General features: G+C 43.7%; 2 protein-coding genes across 3 annotated transcripts in view; both read left to right on the forward strand.

Annotated features, from left to right (window-relative positions):
* Positions 1 to 1,164: 1,164 nt before the first annotated feature.
* tcp11l2 (t-complex 11, testis-specific-like 2) lies at positions 1,165 to 9,392 on the forward strand. 2 transcript variants are annotated; one of them, XM_080022776.1, is made up of 10 exons: positions 1,165 to 1,256; positions 4,011 to 4,193; positions 5,007 to 5,139; positions 5,250 to 5,370; positions 5,505 to 5,728; positions 5,927 to 6,063; positions 7,036 to 7,223; positions 7,512 to 7,693; positions 8,210 to 8,382; positions 8,852 to 9,392. In XM_080022776.1, exons 2-10 carry the CDS (start codon positions 4,046 to 4,048, stop codon positions 9,112 to 9,114), a joined length of 1,569 nt encoding a protein of 522 aa, XP_079878902.1. In that variant the 5' UTR covers positions 1,165 to 1,256; positions 4,011 to 4,045; the 3' UTR covers positions 9,115 to 9,392. The 2 variants fall into 2 exon arrangements, with proteins under 2 accessions (XP_079878902.1, XP_079878903.1); XM_080022777.1 differs by lacking the exon at positions 1,165 to 1,256 and adding an exon at positions 1,270 to 1,334.
* Positions 9,393 to 11,160: 1,768 nt separating this feature from the next.
* Positions 11,161 to 20,347, forward strand: part of apaf1 (apoptotic peptidase activating factor 1) — a 59,544-nt gene continuing 50,357 nt past the window's right edge. The window contains exons 1-8 of the mRNA XM_080022426.1: positions 11,161 to 11,286; positions 12,002 to 12,219; positions 15,300 to 15,489; positions 16,618 to 16,815; positions 17,571 to 17,760; positions 18,652 to 18,764; positions 18,914 to 19,045; positions 20,024 to 20,262. Of these exons, the coding sequence (XP_079878552.1) occupies positions 12,076 to 12,219; positions 15,300 to 15,489; positions 16,618 to 16,815; positions 17,571 to 17,760; positions 18,652 to 18,764; positions 18,914 to 19,045; positions 20,024 to 20,262 (1,206 nt within the window). The 5' untranslated portion in view covers positions 11,161 to 11,286; positions 12,002 to 12,075. The remainder of the gene's footprint in view (positions 11,287 to 12,001; positions 12,220 to 15,299; positions 15,490 to 16,617; positions 16,816 to 17,570; positions 17,761 to 18,651; positions 18,765 to 18,913; positions 19,046 to 20,023; positions 20,263 to 20,347) is intronic.

A 20,347-nucleotide genomic window follows, 5' to 3' on the forward strand; every position in this document is an offset into this window, starting at 1 on the left:
AGGGGGTCTAGGGGGTATGTCCCTACCATGAAAACAGCATTAATAACCTTGCTACTTAAACTCAAGGAAGACTTGTTGTTGCTAGACAACTGGGGACCAATAATCTTGCGAATAGCCTGACCTCATAAATACTGTCCACTTCACTGCTGTAAGACTTGCACACATTTGTATTCCTCGATATTTATTATTATCATAGTCTCAGTTCGCGAACATCGCACAATGAACATAATTACAATATGTGTACGTTATTTTTTGGACACAATCATGTATGTACGTACATCATTACATTATTTTCTTTTTAATGCTGTCTATGGATTTGTATTTTTTTTTTTCCATTTAGTTTGACTCCTATTTTCATTTTTCATTGTTGTTCTTATTTTGGTTTCATTCAGCTCCCTAACCCTTCCCAAGTCTGGAAATAGAAACTGTTCAAAGATATAATAATAATAATAATAATAATAATAATAATAATAATAATAATAATAAAAGTAGCAGCATTTCCGTTTCCCACACGCCAGTTCGTCGCCCACACTTCCGTTTCCTTTCACATGCCAGGTGTTGCCATATTTACGTCACCCGGCGGAACGGGGTGAAAGCGGACGAACAAATAAAAAAAAACATACGTAGAACCAAAGCCAACTCTTAAATCGTCCCCAAAATATGCCATCGCATTCTGACATGAAATGTTGAGGTGGATTTACGAAAAAAAAAAAAAAATAAATAAAAAAAAAATAATAATAATAATAATAAATCCAAAAGGCGATGGGCTCATTTCCTCGTTGATTATTGTTATTCTTTGTTTCGTTTGACGTCGCAAGACGCGTGACGTGTGCGCTACGTCGAGCTCTCGAGCGACGTAAACAAAGACCGTACACGTGAAGAACAGTGGGCCGTACCATTCGAGACGACCAAGGGTTTCGTACGCCACAGAATTAGGAAGTTGGGGAATTCAAACAAAACAGCGCACACCGATCCCCCCCCCCCCCCCACCCCGCCCTGTATCGCCATTTCCGAAAAACGACGATACAAACCAAGAGTTCAACCTTTCGAGCCATTACGCTCCGAGCAAGTACGGAAGTATAGACCCGCTCCAACCTCTCCCCGGGCGGACAGTGGTTTGTGCCGCTCCCCACGGGGCTCGGGCATTTAAACCCAGCGGGGCGCCGTGCGGGACACAAGCCTCCGGATTGGCTCCCGCTTCGCACCCCCTTTCTGCTGTGGCGCTGCCCGTCGTCGTTGTTGTCGTCGCGATCCGCGTAAGTTGAAACGTTCAACAACAAGTGTGACGAGCCTCTTCGCTGAAACGGAACGCGCTCGGAGTTTCGGGCTAAAAGGTTTCACGCTGACAATGATGGGGTTTTTTTTTTTTTCTTTTTCTCCTCCTCTCCCCCCTTTTCCTACTCCCTCGAGTGAATCAAGTTTCGTGGATTAAACGATTATTTCGGATTCTTCATTTGACACGCAAACGGTGCAGTGACATGATAAAGAGGGATGCTTTGCATTGATATTATATCGTATTATCGATGATGTATATTATGATAACAATATTAACTAATAACGTAGTGTGATTTAAGCCTGTCATGTTGAAGACAATTAATGTAAAATGTATCTGTGTGTGTGTGTGTGTATATATATATATATATATATATATATATATATATATATATATATATATATATATATATATATATATATATATATATAAGTGTAGTAGTAGTGATCCGTTGCTTTCTACTGCTGTGGAGCTTGTGTTGTGATTCTGCTGCTCAGATCACGTGTACTCTGCTGTGACGCGTGTGGGGGTGTTTTTTTGTTGAATCCATGTGCAACTGCAACGTCACCAAAGACCTTCCCGGGACCGGCTGATCTGCAGGGTCCTCGTCCAATAGCAGGGGCCGCTTCGCAGGCGGTCCGGCCCCCAGGGGTGGATTTAGCACCTAAACAAACTGCCCCCTCGTGCATGGGACCCTTTTCAGTTTTTTTTTGTTTGGTTGTTTGTTTGTTTGTTTGTTTGTTTTTTTTCCAGCACAGACCCGGCTATAAGACCGAGTTGTGGATCAACATACAGTATAAAATCTTGAGAAAATATTGAATGCAAGAAAGGCTGTCATCAAATGCGCATGATACGGTCTCAAAACGGTACCATCGAGCCATAAACGCAGCCAGATGAGGCATCGAAATAGATTTTGACAATGAGTCGTTGTCCTTGTGCATTTCTACCCTCGATTTTGACAATGGGTCGTTGTCCTTGTGCATTTCTACCCCTCATCTGGGAATCAGGCGTCATTGTCAAGGACTATGCAAAAGATAAAGAGTAGATAGGTTATTCCTAACCTGTTTTCCATATCGATGACCCTCAATTTGATACGCATTAGGCCACGGAACCTACGTGATAAGATTTTGCCTCTGGGACCTCAAGCTGAGTTTCTGTTTTAAAGTATTATTTAGTCCAAACTTACATCCCTGTCTGTACTATAGGTAAAGGACAACAGTGAAACTATGTATTGAAGTTGTTTATCTCACGTAAACTGACCACAAAGTACAGGATTAAATATGCCTTTAATGTGGGACTGGGAACTGCTCGTGAGGAAAGTCAGGGAATGTCACCTTGCGTATATAGAGTCCGAACCGAGTAGTGGCCGACGGAGTCCGCGCTGTCCTGCAAGTGTTCTTCGCCCCAGGCCTCGCTGGGACCTAGCTGTCAAGTCTGGCGGGTGATCTAATGAACGGGGTGGGGGCGGGGTGCACGCATGCGATACAGGGGGAGAGGCAGACACCCCTGTCCTCCCATTACAGTAGGTCACAGTCTGCTATCTTTAGACTGAGGAAGCTACCAGGGAGTGGGCTTTAATTTTTGGCCGCAGATAAGTGAGGCCAGGAACACCCAAGGGTTTCTCGCCCCCCCCAGAAGATAGAATAGCAGAGGCCTATATCTGTACTTGGAGCACAGAGGGAAGGGAGAGCTCTTGAGAGGCATATTTTTTTTATGTTTTATTAATGGCACAAATGCAGCGCCTCGTTTTTATTACCAAGGCAAGGGAGATAGATACGATTCCGTCTTTTGTTGTGAGGTGTAACCAGATCCCTTGACAGTTGAGTAGGCTGCTGTTGTCCACTGTTGCCCTGGAGACGCACTCGATCGCATTTGTTTGTGTGTCGGAGGACCACTGGCTTTTGTTTAACCTTGTTGTGAAAGCAAGCTTGTGTTTCTGTAGTTTGTTTGAGCACACACAACATTACTTTGTCAATAGTTTACTTGCTTGATGCCCTCTCCTTTGTAATCTAAATAAATAGTCGTGAAAGGTTGACCTGTCCAGCAGGAAACTATTGATGTGGCTGGTTTGGTGATGGTTAGACGTGAGATGTTGGTTTGGCGTCTTTTGTTCAATTCTACCATCAATTTTATGGGAAATAGGTGCTGTCCCACGGTAATATACAATGTGTTTCATACACACCACAAACACACAAGACAGTTCACCTTACTCCTTACTCCAGAGCATAAATGCTTGATCGACATCCTCTGCTGACGTGATCGTCGGATAATTTTCCCAAATTGGAGGAGTCTCATAATGATGTTACAAGTGAAATCTAAGCGGGTACGTTGTCTGATCGCTATTTGTGCTTGGTATCAGCAATTGCAATACTCAGACCAACCTTATTGGTGATGGGACGCTGCAATCAACTACCTTTATGTTTTCATTTTTGACCAAGTGTACTATGAGTTGGCATACGACTGATTTATTGGCTGGGATATGGTTAAGGATGGTTGAGTATAGGGTTCAAATCATTAGGTTTAGGCGTACGGTTAGAAGGGGTTACGTTTAGTAAGTCCTCATGCAGCATCTTGCATGGTTGACAGAGTTCCACCGGGGTACATTCAACTTATTATGGATACGAAGGAAACAAAATGGTTTCATCAAGGTCTCGACCCGGGGAACACTGGCCAGGTCAACACTTGAATTTAGCAGTTATTTAATTACGTTTTGTTGAACTTTAATGCTTGTTCCCAGACTCCTGGGAGTGCTTCTGCTCGGAAAGGGCCACCATGCCTCTGAACGATGAGCGGCCGACCTCCACATCCAGCGGCGAGGACCAGGGCAGCGACGTGGAGTCGTCAACGGAGCGCTGCGACTCGGACTGCTCCCGCAAGAGCTTCGCCAGCGACGGCTCCAGCAAGAACAGCACGCCCTCATGTGAGCACCAGAACCGCCTCCCCGACACATCTCCTGGCAGCAGAACCAGCCTCTAAGGCCCTGGCCTGTCACCGCGCACTCGCACTCAATCGCCCGATTTTGGTTTCCTCAGCTTTAGTCATCAATTTGTCGCCTGCGACATATGTTTCTATATTTAGTATTATCATTTCATTATTCTTAGGTTGATAAATAACTAAAGAAGACAGAATATCAATTAGTAATAAGACATTTCCTTGCAATATTTTAAAAGGGTGCAGGCCCTGTGCGTGTGTCCCATAGAAAACTTATTTGGCAAAATTCGGGGACCAAATTTGTTAGATTTTTTTTAAACCGCTTGCTGAAACCTTCCGCAAAGTTATAGCATACCTCTTAGGGTCGAGCCTGTCATTTTGATGTATGTGGCCCGAGAACTGTGGTGTGAGTAGCGTGGTGAAATTTGGATATAATAATAATAATAATAATAATAAGATGTGCAATCATAGTAAGTGTGCTCCGCTGTCAGCACACTTAATTTGCAAATGAAAAAATATTGCTTGATATTTTATAATTCCAGGTTTGTCGATATGGAATGTTCAGGCTGGTGTATGATTTTTGTCCTTTCAGCCATCCCTTTGACCAGATATGTGCTGTTGATAGTGAAATAATTGATATTGTTCAGATTTGACGCGTCTCTAAAAATGGAACAACAAAATTACTTTTGGCCACGTCTGTCTAGCAAAACCCTGGACATCCCTGTCGCGCTTGCAGCCTCTTCCTATGTTTTCTGGGAAAGTAGTGCATGTTCTTGATATTGTGCCCCCTCCCCCTCCACAGCCAGCCCACCCATAAACTTAACCATGGATGAGATCATGGGGTCGGCCAAGGACCTGTCCAATCTCTCCCTGGCCCATGAGATTATTGTTAACCACGACTTCCACATGGAGCCGCCCAAACTAGCCCAGAACAGGTGCATATTGTAGTCAAACTGAGGTTTTTCCCCCTCCTCACATTATGTATTAAAAAACTTTTTGGGAGGACATGTTTACGTATATACATTCGCCATCTCTTCTCTTTCAGTTTAGCGAAGAGAGTTGCCGACGCCGTCCACAGGGCGTCGTGGGAGATCCTGGAGTCGGAGCTGAACGGCGACCCACCTAAATATGAGCACGCCATCAAGCTACTGGAGGAAATAAGAGGGGTACCTTCAGGACAATTTCTAACAAGCACCGTGCGGCCGCCCGGCATCATCATGGGATAAGACTTTACTCGTCTTATCTCGCGATCCAGGCGTCATATCAACATTTTTTCTTCTTCCCTTTTCTGTCTCAATAGATCTTACTGTCGTTCCTTAACCCGGGCGCCAATCGGATGCGGACGCAGATCACGGAGGTGCTGGACATGGAGCTGATTCGTCTGCAGGCTGACAATGACGCAGTGGACATCCAGGGGATGGTGTCTTACATCATCACAACCATGGGCAAGCTGTGTGCGCCGGACAGGGACAAGGAAATTATGAAGTTGCGGGAGATCACCGGCAACGTCCCCACGCTGTTTAGGTAAGTAAGTTCATGGCTTTTGTTTTGGTCCTGAAAAAACATTTTGACCCCTTTAATCGATCTACAGTAAACAAACAGTTTTAGTCGGGTCAGTGTAGATTTAGAAATGAAATAAAAATAAAAATAAAAGATCAAAGCAAGGAAGTGGGGAAGTCTGAAATGACGATAAAATCACTGATTTTGTGTCGTCTTTTTTAGGGAGATTTTCCGTGTGCTGGACCTGATGAACATGGACATGATCAACGTCACCATCCAGATTCTGAGGCCAGAGCTGCGGAAGCAGTCCGTGAAATACGAGAGAGCCACGTTCCAGAGCATTCTGGACAAGACACCCAGTGAGTCAATTAGCTCAAATCATTCATTTCATTCATCAAAATGTGTCCAGTCAAGGAAGGAACATGGGATTCAGATCCAGATTAGATCCTTTAAGCGAGCTCTGTGGTTTTATTAGTAGAGATGGTTAAGTGAGAGATTTTTTTTTTTTTGCTCTAAGATATGATTTATTTATTTACAAATGTTGAACATTGTAATTATTGTGGGCCTTGTTTCTAACAATTTTCAAAATTGAACTATGGTATTGTCCATTGCCCGGCATTTGAGCAAACTATTTTTACTCTATTTTACTTAATAATTCATACATTTATAGGGCATAGGAAGTATTTGGAATGTGGAGGGGATAAATAGCATTTCAACACTTGGGGAAAAATTGGGGAACTACTTTTATTTTGTTTGGAATTTGTTTTTATTTTTTCCATATTTTCAATTTTGTATTGAAAAAATGTCTTGTTTCATTATATATTTATTTATTTCTATTTTGAATCAAAGGTTTTTTCTACTTTAGTTTTTATATATTAGTTTCACTATATTTCTATTATTTTTTTTTTTAGATTTTCTAATATTTGCTGTATATTTGCTGTATATGTAAATATATAGCTCTTCATCACAGTAACATTCTCAAAAGGCTTTCCAGGCCAACATTCCAGGGGTAGTTTGACAGCAATCCTATCTGTGAGACCACAGACAGGCAACAACCAAGTACAAGAAAACATTCTTACCTGGATATTTAAGAAAAAAAAAAAACAGATTACGGATGATTGTAATTTTTCAGGGAAATAAAAAAACGACGGCAGCTCTGAAAAAATCCACACTGTCCCTAGTAGCATTGTGGATCCATGGGGCGGTATAGTCCATGAATCAGTAGAAATGTGTAGCGTGTACGGCAGGAATCGGCTTGGTATATTGCCGTACAGTTTGCTTTAAAGCCCAAATAACTCAATCAACCTAAACTTGGTGCTTGACCCCCTCAGATGCTTTGGACATCACCACCTCCTGGATCAAGGCGGCGCTGGAGGAGGTGCAGCTCTCCATGCAGCACACGGACCAGACCGGCAGCCGGGGGAAGGGCCAGAAAGCTCTGCCTGGACCCTTCCTGGTTGTCGGCACCGCCTTTGTCCACGTGCTCTCCTGGGACCACACCAAGAGCCCACCGCCCGAGGTGTGTTTGGACCATGTGACAGATCATTTAGTTGTAGTTTTAGGACAGTTACTTACTTAGGTGGTTAAAACATGAAGTCAATTGCTCAAAATCTAAACGGAGGACCCAAGAGAAATTCCTCATCCGGAGGAGGAAAGTCATGGCAGGACCAGGTGAACCAAATGACCCTTTTCTCCGACTTTATCCTTACCTTGTAATCCACTATATATTAAACTATCCAGACACTTTAGTATTCACGAGCAAAGGTCATTTTTCGTATTATCCCCCCCCCCCTCCAAACCAACCCAGACTCTGATGACAGACGAGCGGCGTCTGACGGAGATACGGTGGCGGCTTCGGCAGCTGCAGGCGGTGAACGCGGTGCTGCTCATCGTCTACTCCACCGTCGGAGGTCCCGTCCAGGGCCTGGCCTCCCTCGCCGAGCGCCTCAAGAGGATGACGTGTGTCCTGCTGGACGGGATCAACAGCCCGTTAGTTTCACTTCGCTCTTCAATTACAGCCAATTTATTTCAAGGCTGCTCACTAAATAAAATAATACAATGAGACGGAACATTGATTTTTAAATGATTTTATAACTTGTATGCCTACTTTAACTAAGTGTTCCTTCCAAAAAACTGTCCACAACGGCATATCCCGCACTGGAACAACATAGGCAACTATTATAACCTTATAAACCTACAAATCAAAACATGTGACAAACATGTTTACTGTTAATAATGTCATATCAGACGCATCCACGTTCAAGTCTTCAAGTCTCCAGCTGTAGTTTCTATGTAACATCACAAGATGGCGCCACTAGCTAGTTTCAGCATTAGCGAGAACATGTGAAGAACTTGTGAATCCAGACGGAGAAGTGGTTGCCCTTGACAACCCTCATTGTTAACAGACAGCGGCCATTATTCAGTTATGCAATTTAACAATTTGAGCGTGCCCAACGCCTCGCCGGATGTTTAAACCTAAGGTTTTCCCCCCTTCTCGCTCACTAGTGATTTTGACCTGGAGGAGGCGCTGCGGAGTGCCGGTGCACAGATCTGCTGCGAGCTCAACAAGTCTCTGACCGAGAGGAACTACCCCGCCCTGACGCCCGCCCTGCAGGCCACGCTGGCGGGGCAGATGTGCAGCATCGTCCAGACGGATAACCCCATCCGCACCCTCGTCGGTCAGACGCTCACCTGTGCTTTGCCGTGAAACAGTGTGGCGCACTTTGCAATTTGCACATAGTTATTGAAACATGAGACAATAGTCTGTGAAGGTTGTGGTTTTAGAAAATGTGCACAATATTGTGAGAAATGGGCCTCAGAATGATCTCCCGGTCACGTTTGACGACTATTCTAACAGAAAGGTACTTAATTCAGCCGTATTTTCTTTTGTTAAAGCAATGGTGCTTCTGCATTTTGAACTTAACAACCTGGAGATCATTTCAATCAATCTCAATCAAATTTTTCCAAAATATATAATTTGTTTAATGTGCTGACTAGTAACCAAGAGGATTAAGTGGGGGGGGGGGGGGAAATGTAATGGCCTTTTAGAGGAATTATCTCTATAGCCACCCAGTGAATTCTGATGGGTTATTTTTCCATCCCTCCTTTTCGCTTCACATCCATCTATCTATTATTTCCCCCCCGCAGAGGAGCGCGTACGGCAGTACTTCCTGGCGCTTCTCACCGCACAGCAGCCTCTGGCAAAACTTGAACAGGTCCCCGCGGGCCTGGCGGCCATCAAGCCCGAGCTGATGTCCCTGGGGGCCAAACTCAGAGGCCTGATGGACTTCAACTGGAATGTCTACGGACCCTTCTACGCGGGCATCCTGAAGAACCTCATGTTCGGCGACTCTCCGCCGACGCCGGCGTCTCCGCAGGACGACGCCCAGTGCCCGCTTCCTTCCAGTTAAAACTTTCCTCCTCAGTCGTTTGATCCCTGGAACGTACTCACTAGCTCAGAGCCAATTCGCGAAACTGCTTCCCGGTGTTGTCTCCCCTTCATTTATCCTGAGAGCATTTGGAGAACCTGACTGTAGGGAACTAATCAGGAATACACATTTCACAGTACAGTGTTCAGGACGGTCCTGCCTCTCTTTGTGGTAGATGCTTTATTACATTTCTATGTGCGTTTATATATATATGTCTGTGTGTGTGTGTGTGTGTGTGTGTGTGTGTGTGTGTGTGTGTGTGTGTGTACATATACACAGATGGACTTCCATGTAGATACATGGCTTGAATTTTTAATACCATGTGGATGACTACAATTCTTTTGTAAATTAAGACACAAAACAAGGAATTATTGATTGTTACGTTATGAACGACCAATGCGGAGTTGCGTCCACTGGCTGCTTTTCAATGGCGACTCGAGCCTTGAACATGAAAGGGAGTAGGGGCATAGACTAGGTAGTCGAGTGTATTTGACGTGGGTGGAAGCATTTGTAAATGCCACTGAAAAAGCCTTTTTCTTCATAGAATTGCATTTTCCCTGGCTCTGCGTTCATCCGTGTTTGCTGACCACACAGTGCTCGACATTTTGTAAACACGTCTAAGGCCCTGTGTTACAGAACACCCAAAAAGGGACCCAAGAACAAGGAAAAATATTACAAATTGAAAATATAAAATATCAAATATGAATATTATTATAATAATAGTTGCTTTTTTTTAGATGTTCTTTATCATTTTACCAGTAGAATCCTTTCCTTGTTTGGGCTTTTGAGTGTTTTACGTTTTCTTTACCTGTCTTATTTAGTGTTTTTTTCCTTTCCTGTCAGTAAAAAAAATGTGATTCAGTAGTTATGTATTATTAATTGCTTGCTTAATTATTTTCAAGGTACTTGTTATTTTAATGCCATATGCCAATGGGTGCTGAACGTTAAACCGAGGAGATCTTTGCACATTACTGGCGGTCTGGTATATGGTGCCATATGGACGTATGATTTAGGTCTACATGCATGTAGAGGATGACTTTGTTATATATTCTTTGTTCCGTCCTATATGTTTTGTTCTGTTTGTTCCATAAATAAATTCAACCTAACTTGAAAATTGTCAGTTATTAAATCGATCCAAACTTAGATAATGAAAATGCATCTTTACACACGTTCATAAACATTCATTTATACAAGGTCTATAAATGGAAACAAAAGTTTGGTTTCATAAAAAGCCTTTGCGCCGCGCTCACCACACCTTTTCTACAAAAGGTCGTGATTCATAACAGCTATTTTCAGCTGAGAAAGTTAATAAGTTAAAAATTGAGAATAAGTCCAACGTCCATATACGTGTTGTAATCGGCTAAATGAAATAAAGGGCTGGGCAGAAATCAAATTTGAGATACCGCATTTACCTTTTTAGAATGTTTCACAAAAGGGAAAATATTTTTGGATTTAAACATTGAGCCTGCTGCAATATAGCTGGGCTGTACAATTTCCCTGTGCCGTTTAGGGGGCGACGATGTACAGCAGAGCCAACCGTACCCTACTGTGCGCAGAATTTTTAACTACGGTCGTGATACCTTTGCGTTTTCTTTAGTTGTACAGGCAACTATCATAAAAAGCTCAACAGTCTCACAAAATAATAAAGAAAAGCTAAATATACAACAATAAGTATAGAATAAGCCGTGATCAATTAAAAGGCTCATGCAAGGGTAGTAGTATGCTCCCTAGTGTTGGCGGTGGGTGTCAATGAATATAAACACAGATGGATATTTTCTGCGGGACGAATAGACATGTACATGCGTATAAATGATAACGTGATTAATCGGAACATGTCAGGATGCAGTCGATGGTAATCATGGATTTATGTTTCTCTTATTTCCTTTCGCTGACGCGCGAAAGCGCAGCGGAGCCCGTCGGATCACGTGACTCCAAAGTCGCCGCCCCATTGGCCCGCCGTCACGCCGGGTCGGTTGTTTTTGTCGCCAACCCGGAAGCGCCCTGCGGCGGCCGCCGCCTCGGAACTGGGCGTGTGGTCACAAGAGTCAGGCCGAGTCGGTTTCGTTCTCGCCGAAGAATGATTCAATGACCGCCGTCGTTTCATGCCTGCGTACCGGACGACTGACGGGAGCGACACATCCGTGGGTGTCCGTGGTCAGTCGCTTCGTTTCGCTTGGAGGCGGGTATCCTTGGAGCGTGTTGTCGGTGTTTTCCGCTTGACAGAATGGGACTTTGCTTGTGAAATGTGACGGTGTTGTATTAAGCAGCGCGTCGGTGACTGGCTCCATTTTAAACATAGATAATACATATACGGTATATACGGAGTGGAAACATGGAAAGAAGAAATATATATGAAGAATACATGTGAAGTTTGTTAATGTTAACGCGAACGTCCAGCTTGGGTGAAACTGAAATTTAAAATGTAACCCCCCTATCCCCTTTCGTGTTCGTGTACATTTATGACATTAGACATTTTAAACCATGCTTAAAGCGGTAATACGTGAGATTATTTTGCAAAAAAATCCCATGTTTGATCCTTTTTTTTTTTCTTCCCAAGTTGCCATTCTTTATGGAACCACCATTCAATACATTTGTGTTATGAATGTGCTCCAGTGTAAGTTGTTTCCATTGTTGGTGGCAGGGTCTGTTTGTGGTCAATGTGGATGACCATTCACAACAAAGAACAGCACCCTCGGGTGGAAAAACAAATCCCCATCCCCTCAAGGGACCAAGAAAAACGAAAACACAACAATCGATCAGAAGGAGTCATACTTTCGAGAAAAGTGTTTGACCGTCTTACAGCGAAGGCGATCTTTAAAATCTTTTGGATTACCACTTCAAACAATTTCCTGTATTTTCATTGTTTCAGTGTTTGGTCGCCTGGGAGGCATTCAACCCACCGCCCGCTCCCCAGAGGCTGCATGATCGGGGTGTGTTGCTGCCATGGCGATGGAAGAAATGGCCCTGAGCTGTCTGCTGCGCTCTCGCTCCGTCCTCGAGCAGGACATCAAGGCTCCTTACCTGATGGATCACATGATCAGTGATGGGGTGTTGACCGAGGATGAGGAGGACAGGATCAGGAGTCAGGTAAGCAACAACTCAATAATTGTGATTATCATTTAAGAACATAATCGTGCAGCCTTAGTACAGTGGTAAGTTACGGCTCAGATAAGGCATTTAATACAGTTTCTTTACAGATCTAACATATCTTTCATATTTCCAATCCAAATATTTGTAAAGATGCGCAATAGTGCAATGTACATACATATGATATGTTCTGTAAATGGGTCACGTTTTGCTCCACATGCAGCACTTACGTGTGCTTTCACACATATAGATTGCTCGATTTTGGTTTGATCCACGAGCAAGTTGCTACTTTATTGCATTTTTCATGAGGTCCGGTTAAAGCAGCTCTATGTAGCTATTGGTATTTGAGATTTGGCGCCCCTACGGTTTTTGAGTGCAATTGCACTTTTACGCCACTGTCGTAAAACTCCGTCCACTAATAATAATTACATTTTAATTTATATTGCGGCACAAATTTGAGCCTTATCGGTCACGTTTCAATAACAGTCTATGTTACAAATGCAAATATAATGTACACCTAGGTTATAGCGCCTCTTGGTCAGACCTCACCGCTTCTCGGAGCCGCCGACTGACTCCGCGGAGCCGTTGGTAGAGAGGCCGTGGGGATCGGCCCCCTGCTACCGGTGTAGGTACTGGATGTGCTCGGCCTGGGAGATCGGCTCGCACGTGCGAGTCGGAGGGTGAAGCAAACCCCCGTGGTGCAATGAAAGTGAGGGCCGCCGCCGTGCGCCAGCTGGGGAGGAGTGGGATCCCAGCCGATCCCAGAAAGAGGCTACTGGGCGCACCACTGGTCCACGCTGTCGGGGAGGTGGAGTGGCTACGTTTTGTATGAGCATTATATCCGGATTATGACCGACAAGGTTATTTTATTTTTAAATACTTTTTACCAGGCAAAGAAACTGTAATTACCGGAGCCAAACATCAAGGAATTGACGTAGCGCCGTAAAGCGTAACGCACTTTTCCCGCGGTTTCATACCCAAACACAGAAGTTACATAGTGGAAAAACGGGTGTTCGAGGGGTTGGTGGGAATGAAAGAGGTGCCATTTTCAATATGACAAGATAGTGTACCATCAAATAGATTATGAAGCTGTTATTTTAAGGTAAAAAAGTTACATAGTGTTGCTTTATCATTACATTTCACTGCATATATGTATGAAAGTATGTATATGTATGTGACAAATAAAAAATTTTGAATCTTGAATCTTGAATCTTTAATGTTCACACGGTCCTGTGTTAAGCGAACCAAAATTTGTAAACAAATCAATGACACGCGGTCGTACCGGTCGTTCATTTATTGGACAGAAAATTTCCAAGGGAACATTCAACTGATCAGCCGTAATCTCACCGTTTGCACTTTGCTGCGCACACTCGCTGTCATCTTTCATTGTGACGGTGTGAATCACAAACACGAAAACACAATAACACAAGAAGCACTCAAATGTTTAATCTCCATTATTGAGTTAAAAGGTGGCTTGGAAGTCTTGTTCGGTGAAAAACTGCCACAGAAAATCTTGCAAGCACCTTGTGTGAAACCTCAACCCTTCTTTTTCTCCATTCCTTCCTCCATTTTTGTACATGTGATGTCTGGGATCTTTTCCCAGACATCCCGGTTTGTTCCGCAGGTGCAGTCCCGTTGGTCCGTAGAGTTGCTTTGCTTTTCATTCATAAAAAAACTGCAGTCTCCAGTGGCGTGTGAAACCTGCATCGGTTTTCAACTTATGTGGTGGCATCCGTTTTAAAATGAAGCCTTGTAACTGGGGTGGTGAGGAGGGATCATTTCAATAAATAATCGTAAAAGAGAAAAGAAAACCATGAATGAGGGGAAAATCACTTTCTGTCACAAAATCATATTGTTGAGGACAACAATGGAGCAACAATAGTGTATCGCGATCCAGCTTTCCTTATGATTTGTTGTTCCAACAAAATAAGAACAGTGGAAACGTCCATTTTCAACCCACAAAGCACTGTATCTGGGTTTGCTTGCATTATTAGGTCCTATATTCAGTCAGTTTACGTTCTCACACGTAACAAACCAGACCGTGATTCACTTGGAACTGGGCCGAGTCTTTTCAGGAGGACCATGGTTCGATTGTTTGGTCCGTACCAGAGTTCGAATGTGTGTGCCCACCTCTCCAAACAAATCGGACTAACGTGGTAACAGACCATGGTTCGATTAAAACGGACCAAACAGGGTAGGTCTGAAAGGACCCTTAAATAAGTTGATCCTTAATGGTTAGTGTTAGTGTTAGGGTTGGGGTTTCATTTTGTCCAATGCAGGTTTTAAGTTTTATGCCACTCACAAGATTGACCTGTCTGCCAAAAGACTCCTTGGCTGTTTTTCAGGTATCTGACATTTATCTCATAGATGATCGTTCTAGCATATGGGAACACTTTCTCTTATTTTCAAGAGCCTGGTGATATAACTGCATTTAATTATTTGTTTTCTGAAAATATGCATGCACCTGCTCCTGCTAAATATATTAAATCATGAATAAAAACAACTAAATATTCATATAATAAAATCACTTTTGATAGTTTCACTGTGACACTATCACTGTGAAAATCCAAGAACTGAACTGCAAATTTGACCGTGCTGAACTGAGTAACTAGTTACTAGACTGGCTACAGGCATGAAGCTGCAGTGGTTGCTTGTGATCTCAACGATAAATTCATACAAAATAGTCTGGATAGCATTCTCTGGAATCTCACTCTGGTCTCTCTCTGGTCTCTCTCTCTTGGGTCTCTCTCCTGTATCTCTCTCTCTGGTCTCTCTCTCTGTTTTCTTTCTGGTCTCTCTCTCTCTGGTCTCTCTCTCTGGTCTCTCTTCTGTATCTCTCTCTATGGTCTCTCTCTCTGGTCTCTCTCTCTCTCTCTCTCTCTCTCTCTCTCTCTCTGGTCTCTCTTCTGTATCTCTCTCTCTCTCTCTCTCTCTCTCTCTGGTCTCTCTTCTGTATCTCTCTCTCTCTCTCTCTCTCTCTCTCTCTCTCTCTGGTCTCTCTATGGTCTCTCTCTCTGGTCTCCCTCCCTGCCTCTCTCTCTCTCTCTCTCGCTCCCCCGCTCTCTCTGTCCCTCTCTCAGCCCACCAGGAGGGACAAGGCCGTGGCCCTGCTAGAGCTGCTGCTGACCAAGGACAACAGGGCCTACATCTCCTTCTACAACGCCTTGGTTCGGGAGAGCTATGGACACCTGGCCAACATGCTGCACAACAACCTGCCCCTCACTTCCCCTGAGGGAGAGAAGAGCTTCTCCGACGGAGGCACAACCTATGGTATGAATGGGGGTGAGGTTGGGTTTTCTAAGCTGCAAAGAATTTGCCACACATCCTTATATTTTTTACAGGTGACTTTTATGAAAGACTAAACTTGTAGTGCAAAGCTGGGGTTCAACTATTGAGAAATAATTGTGCTCACAGCCCAAATACTTATAAAACGTTTATATATACAGTAAATATACACATATATATACGCCTATCAGCCACAACATTAAAACCACTAACGGGTGAAGTGAATAACATTGCTCATCTCCTTCGAATGGCACCCCTGAATAGGTGGGATATATTTGGCAGAACTTGAACAGTCAGTTCTTGAAGTTAATGTGTTGGAAGCGGGAAAAATGGGCAAGCCTTAGGATCTGAGTGACTTGACAAGGGCCAAATTGTGATGGCTAGACGACTGGGTCGGAGCATCTCCAAAAAGACAGGTCTTGTGGAATGCAAATGGGCAGATTTACGATTAAATCGTCTCTCGCTCAGAGCTGACCAGTAACCACTGGTGATCGGGTCTCACTTACCCTCTACAGTCCCGTACAGAGACCCCCCACCTCCGCACGTACCCGCCGCTCAATATGCAAATCTTGTGATTATAATATAGCAATATATCTTATAATCTCATATAGAAAGATCTTGATTTATTTTGTTTCCTTAGTTTCTTACTTGTATGGAAAATGAAAAACTTAAACATAACTCAGAGAACTGGAATGGAGTTTTTTGTTAATTTCTCTTCCAGACAGCGGTGCACGCCGGCTCCCCTGCCTGTCTTTTTATTTTATATATATTTTTTTCATTTGTTTCCTGCACGTATGAAACAACGTTTTTAAACAAAACTGTGTAAAGGGACTATATTGGAATTTTGCAGGATGGCCCAAGCCTACTTCATACTAAGCTGCTACACTTGGAAAAGGCGTTAATAGAACAATATAGTTCAAAACCTACCCTAATTCTAACTAATGCTTACCTCTGCCATGTACCAAATATAAAGTACTTACCTGTGATATTTAATTTTTTTTAAAAGGTAAGAGTATTATATTTAACTCTTTGATACCTGCTCACACCCTGAATTGAATCATCCTCATCAGTGTTTAAGTCTCTCTGGTACCCCCTCGCCTTTTCGTCCTACAGTCCAGACGATTCTGCGGCAGGGTGCCGTGCCGCAGAGACCCGTGGTGTTTGTCAACAGGCCGGAGCTGGTCAACCGGCTCAGGCAGAAGCTCTACCTGCTCCAGAAGGACCCAGGCTGGGTAACTGTTTTTGGCATGGCCGGCTCGGGAAAGTCCGTTCTAGCCGCCGAGGTGGTCCGGGACCACCGGCTCATTGAAGGTGAATAGCGGGGGAGGGGTGCATACCTGGGTGAATTTTGAATATCGTTAAACCCTGTTTATTTGAACCTCAATCATCACCAAAATGTAATATCCCTACTGTCAAAACCATACGTACACCCATAATGTGGAAATAAGGAAGCGATATAATGTTTTGGTTAACCGCTTTGGTTAACCGAAAACAGCAATACTCCCAACGACCATCATTCCAATGAGGTTTGGATTAATCAGGTTCTACTGGCTTTAGAGCCAGCCACAGTCATGTCTGAATTTGAAATATCTTTGTTTGTAAAGCATATCATGTAATTAGGCCATATTTCACAAGACAGTGCTATTTGTTTTTAAAACAATATCAATACTTGAATTTTATTCGATGAGATTTTGTTGAGAGCCTTGTCTTGACTCATATAGATCCCCATTATGTAATTGGTTAAAAGACATTTGGTTCGTTGTCATGCCAGCTACTGTTAGAAGCAATATCACTAATATGTGGGACGTGAAAAAAACAACTTTCACAACAGTCAGCTTCCCTAAATGCTCACCCTTAGTTCCTCTGATCACTAGTGCTGTATTCTACCACCCCAAGGTCTGAACAAGTGCAGGCCTTTTCTTTGGTGGTTTGAGACCCAGTCCAGTGTGGGACCAAAGTTTATTAGGTCAATGTCCAAGATTTTAGAAGGAGTCAAAAAGGCTCAAATCAACGGGGTTGAAAATTGTCACTGTTGGTCGATGCCTTCACCCCCCTCCTGTCTCCAGAGTGCTTCCCAGGGGGCATCTACTGGCTGTCCATCGGTCAACTGGATAAACCGGACCTGCTGGCCAAGATCCAGGCCTTATGTTTCAGCCTGGAGCAGAGCCAGGAACTCCAGGCCCCACAAAGGCCCCCCGGGTCCCTAGACGAAGCCAAGGAGCGGCTCCGCTTCCTCATGCTCCGCAGGTTTCCCCGGTGAGTGAGCCAATGTGCTGCAACACCTACTGTACTGAACCTCAGATTGTAGACCTCTAGTTTTAATGTAATTTTTATCAGTTGCTTTTTCAGTGTTTTGTATTTGTAATAAGCCTTTACCTGTATGTCGTATCTTTGCTGCTGCAATCTTGCAATATTCCCATAGGGATAATAAAGTGGTAACCCATGGCAAAATATTGTGCATAAGATGTCATGGCAGTGTTTGCAATTTTGGGAGCTCAACATCAAAGTGGTAATCTGTAAGATTATTTTGTTAAAGGGGAAAAAAAAAAAAAGAAATCCTATATTTGAAACTTTGTTTCGGCTGGCACGTTATTAGAAACAGCCAGTCAATGTATGTGTGCCGATTCCATTGCTATTGGCGGGGTCCGCCTTTCTCAGTAAGAATCTGTGAAAGGCAGCCGAGTGATTTTAATAAAGCTGTGTAGCCAGTTGTGCTCGGTAAAACCCCCTTGACATGGATTAAAATTCATAAAAATAACAGCAGCCTCGGATGAAAATACATTGGCACTCCCTCAAGTGACAAAGAGGAAAAACTAAAAAAATCGATCAATCTTAAGACGGTAATCTTTTGAGAAAAGATGTGACCGTCTTGTTGTTGGGGGGTAGGGCATTTTCAAATGAAATTTGGGGATTTGTAATGTAACCCATCTAACACAGACAATCTTATGAATGGTCACTTTAAAAATCCTCAGTGAAGATACAACTACAACTACAAAGCAACAGGGCTGTCAGCACCAGTACAGACAATCGATCTAAATAAAATGTCAGCGAGCGGTGCAGGTTGTTTCTGATACCCACCCCTAGTGTTTGGTACCCACCCATCGTGTTTGGTACCCACCCATAGTGTTTTATTGTGGGGTTTTTCAGGTCTCTGCTCATTCTGGATGACATTTGGGACAGTGCGGTGCTGAAGGCGTTTGACATCCAGTGCCGGATCCTTCTCACCACCAGAGTCAGAAGCATCACCGACTCTGTCAATGGTGACGTGATGTTTCGCGCTCATGTTTCATGTTTTGGTCCAGCTATCGTCTGTTTTTTAAACCGTACTGTGATTTGTTTTCTGCTGTCGTCGGGGTTCCAAATGAGTCCCCGATCCTCCAGAACCCTTGTGCTCTGCATCTTTTTCCAGGTGCCAAGCACGCGGTGGAGGTGGAGAGCAGCATGGATGAGGACAAGGCGCTGGAGATCCTGGCTCTCTACGTCAAAAGCAAACCCCAGCAGCTTCCCGAACAGGCTCGCAGCATCGTCCGAGTGTGTAAAGGTGCATGTCAACAGTTATCAAAATTACAATTACATTTTACAATATCATCTTATTTTCATCATGCTGTTGTATGGATATTTTGTTTGTACTTCAAATTTATTGGAGAATTCATCGCAGCTGTAATCATAAAGGATAGGCAATGGAAATTGAATGGGAATAGACACATTTTATTAGATTAGATTAGATTATTAGATTAGAATTCGACATCAGTTCAAATTTGACCCCTGACTCTGTAAGGGCAACCCCTTGAAGGTCCTTGCTTCCCTTTGTGGAAGTTTCCCCGACCACACACCACCCAAGTGGCGTTTTCAGGGACCTCTGGCACAGAGACACAGACAACAGGGTTGTAGACACAGAGTTTATTATAGAGAGTGGGCTCGTTGGAATAAGCCCAGGAGCAGATGGAGGTGTGTTATGACAAGGGCTCCTCCCCTGAGTGTGTGTGGGGATGGGGGTTTTAACCTGTTGCCCGTAAGATCAACCAACGAGCAACAGTTATGCAGCCACAGGTCAGGTGTGGCTGCACAAACCACACCATCCCCACACCACACCCATCTATACTGAATTTCTCCACTTTGTATTTAGAATGTGCAGCTTAATTCAGGATCTCTGCCAGTGCAGTTTCATTGCTAATGTTCTCTGTTTACAATAGAACAGAATACAACGTTATTGTTCACAGAAGTGGAAATTTGCCTTTGGCTTCACAAGTTGCTTAAATGGTGACGCAGTCAAAAGTAAAATGAATCACATCAAAATAAACACTGTAAAATACAAGACATAATAAATAAATCTGAGTCACGACATTGATGAATGGATTAAATAAATTGCCGAAACAAAAATCATCATATACCTTAATTTTTATCTCCTGTCCTTGTCATTTGTACTTGAAAATCCAAATAGCGTTGCTTACTGTTAAACTGTGGAAAAATATTGTGATATTTTGACCATATCATCCAGCCCTATCTCTGTCCGGCCCAGGCTTCCCGCTGGTGGTGTCCCTGATCGGGGCTCTGCTGAGGGAGTTCCCGGACCGCTGGTCCTACTACCTGCAGCTGCTGCGGAAGAAAGAGTTCCGCCGCATCAGGAAGTCGTCGTCCTACGACTATGACGCCCTGGACCAGGCCATGGCTGCCAGCTTCCAGGTTCTGCCCGAGGAAACCAGGGAGCTCTACAGGGACCTCACCGTCCTGGAGAAGGACATCAAGGTTCCTGCTAAGGTCAGGGCACGTGGGGTTTGCCGCAGGAGCAGGAGGAGCCGGTGCTCACAGCTTGTGCGTTCTAATAATTTAAAGAAACAGTGTG

This window comes from Zeus faber, assembly GCF_960531495.2.
Source record: "Zeus faber genome assembly, chromosome: 21".
Classification (NCBI taxonomy): domain Eukaryota; kingdom Metazoa; phylum Chordata; class Actinopteri; order Zeiformes; family Zeidae; genus Zeus; species Zeus faber.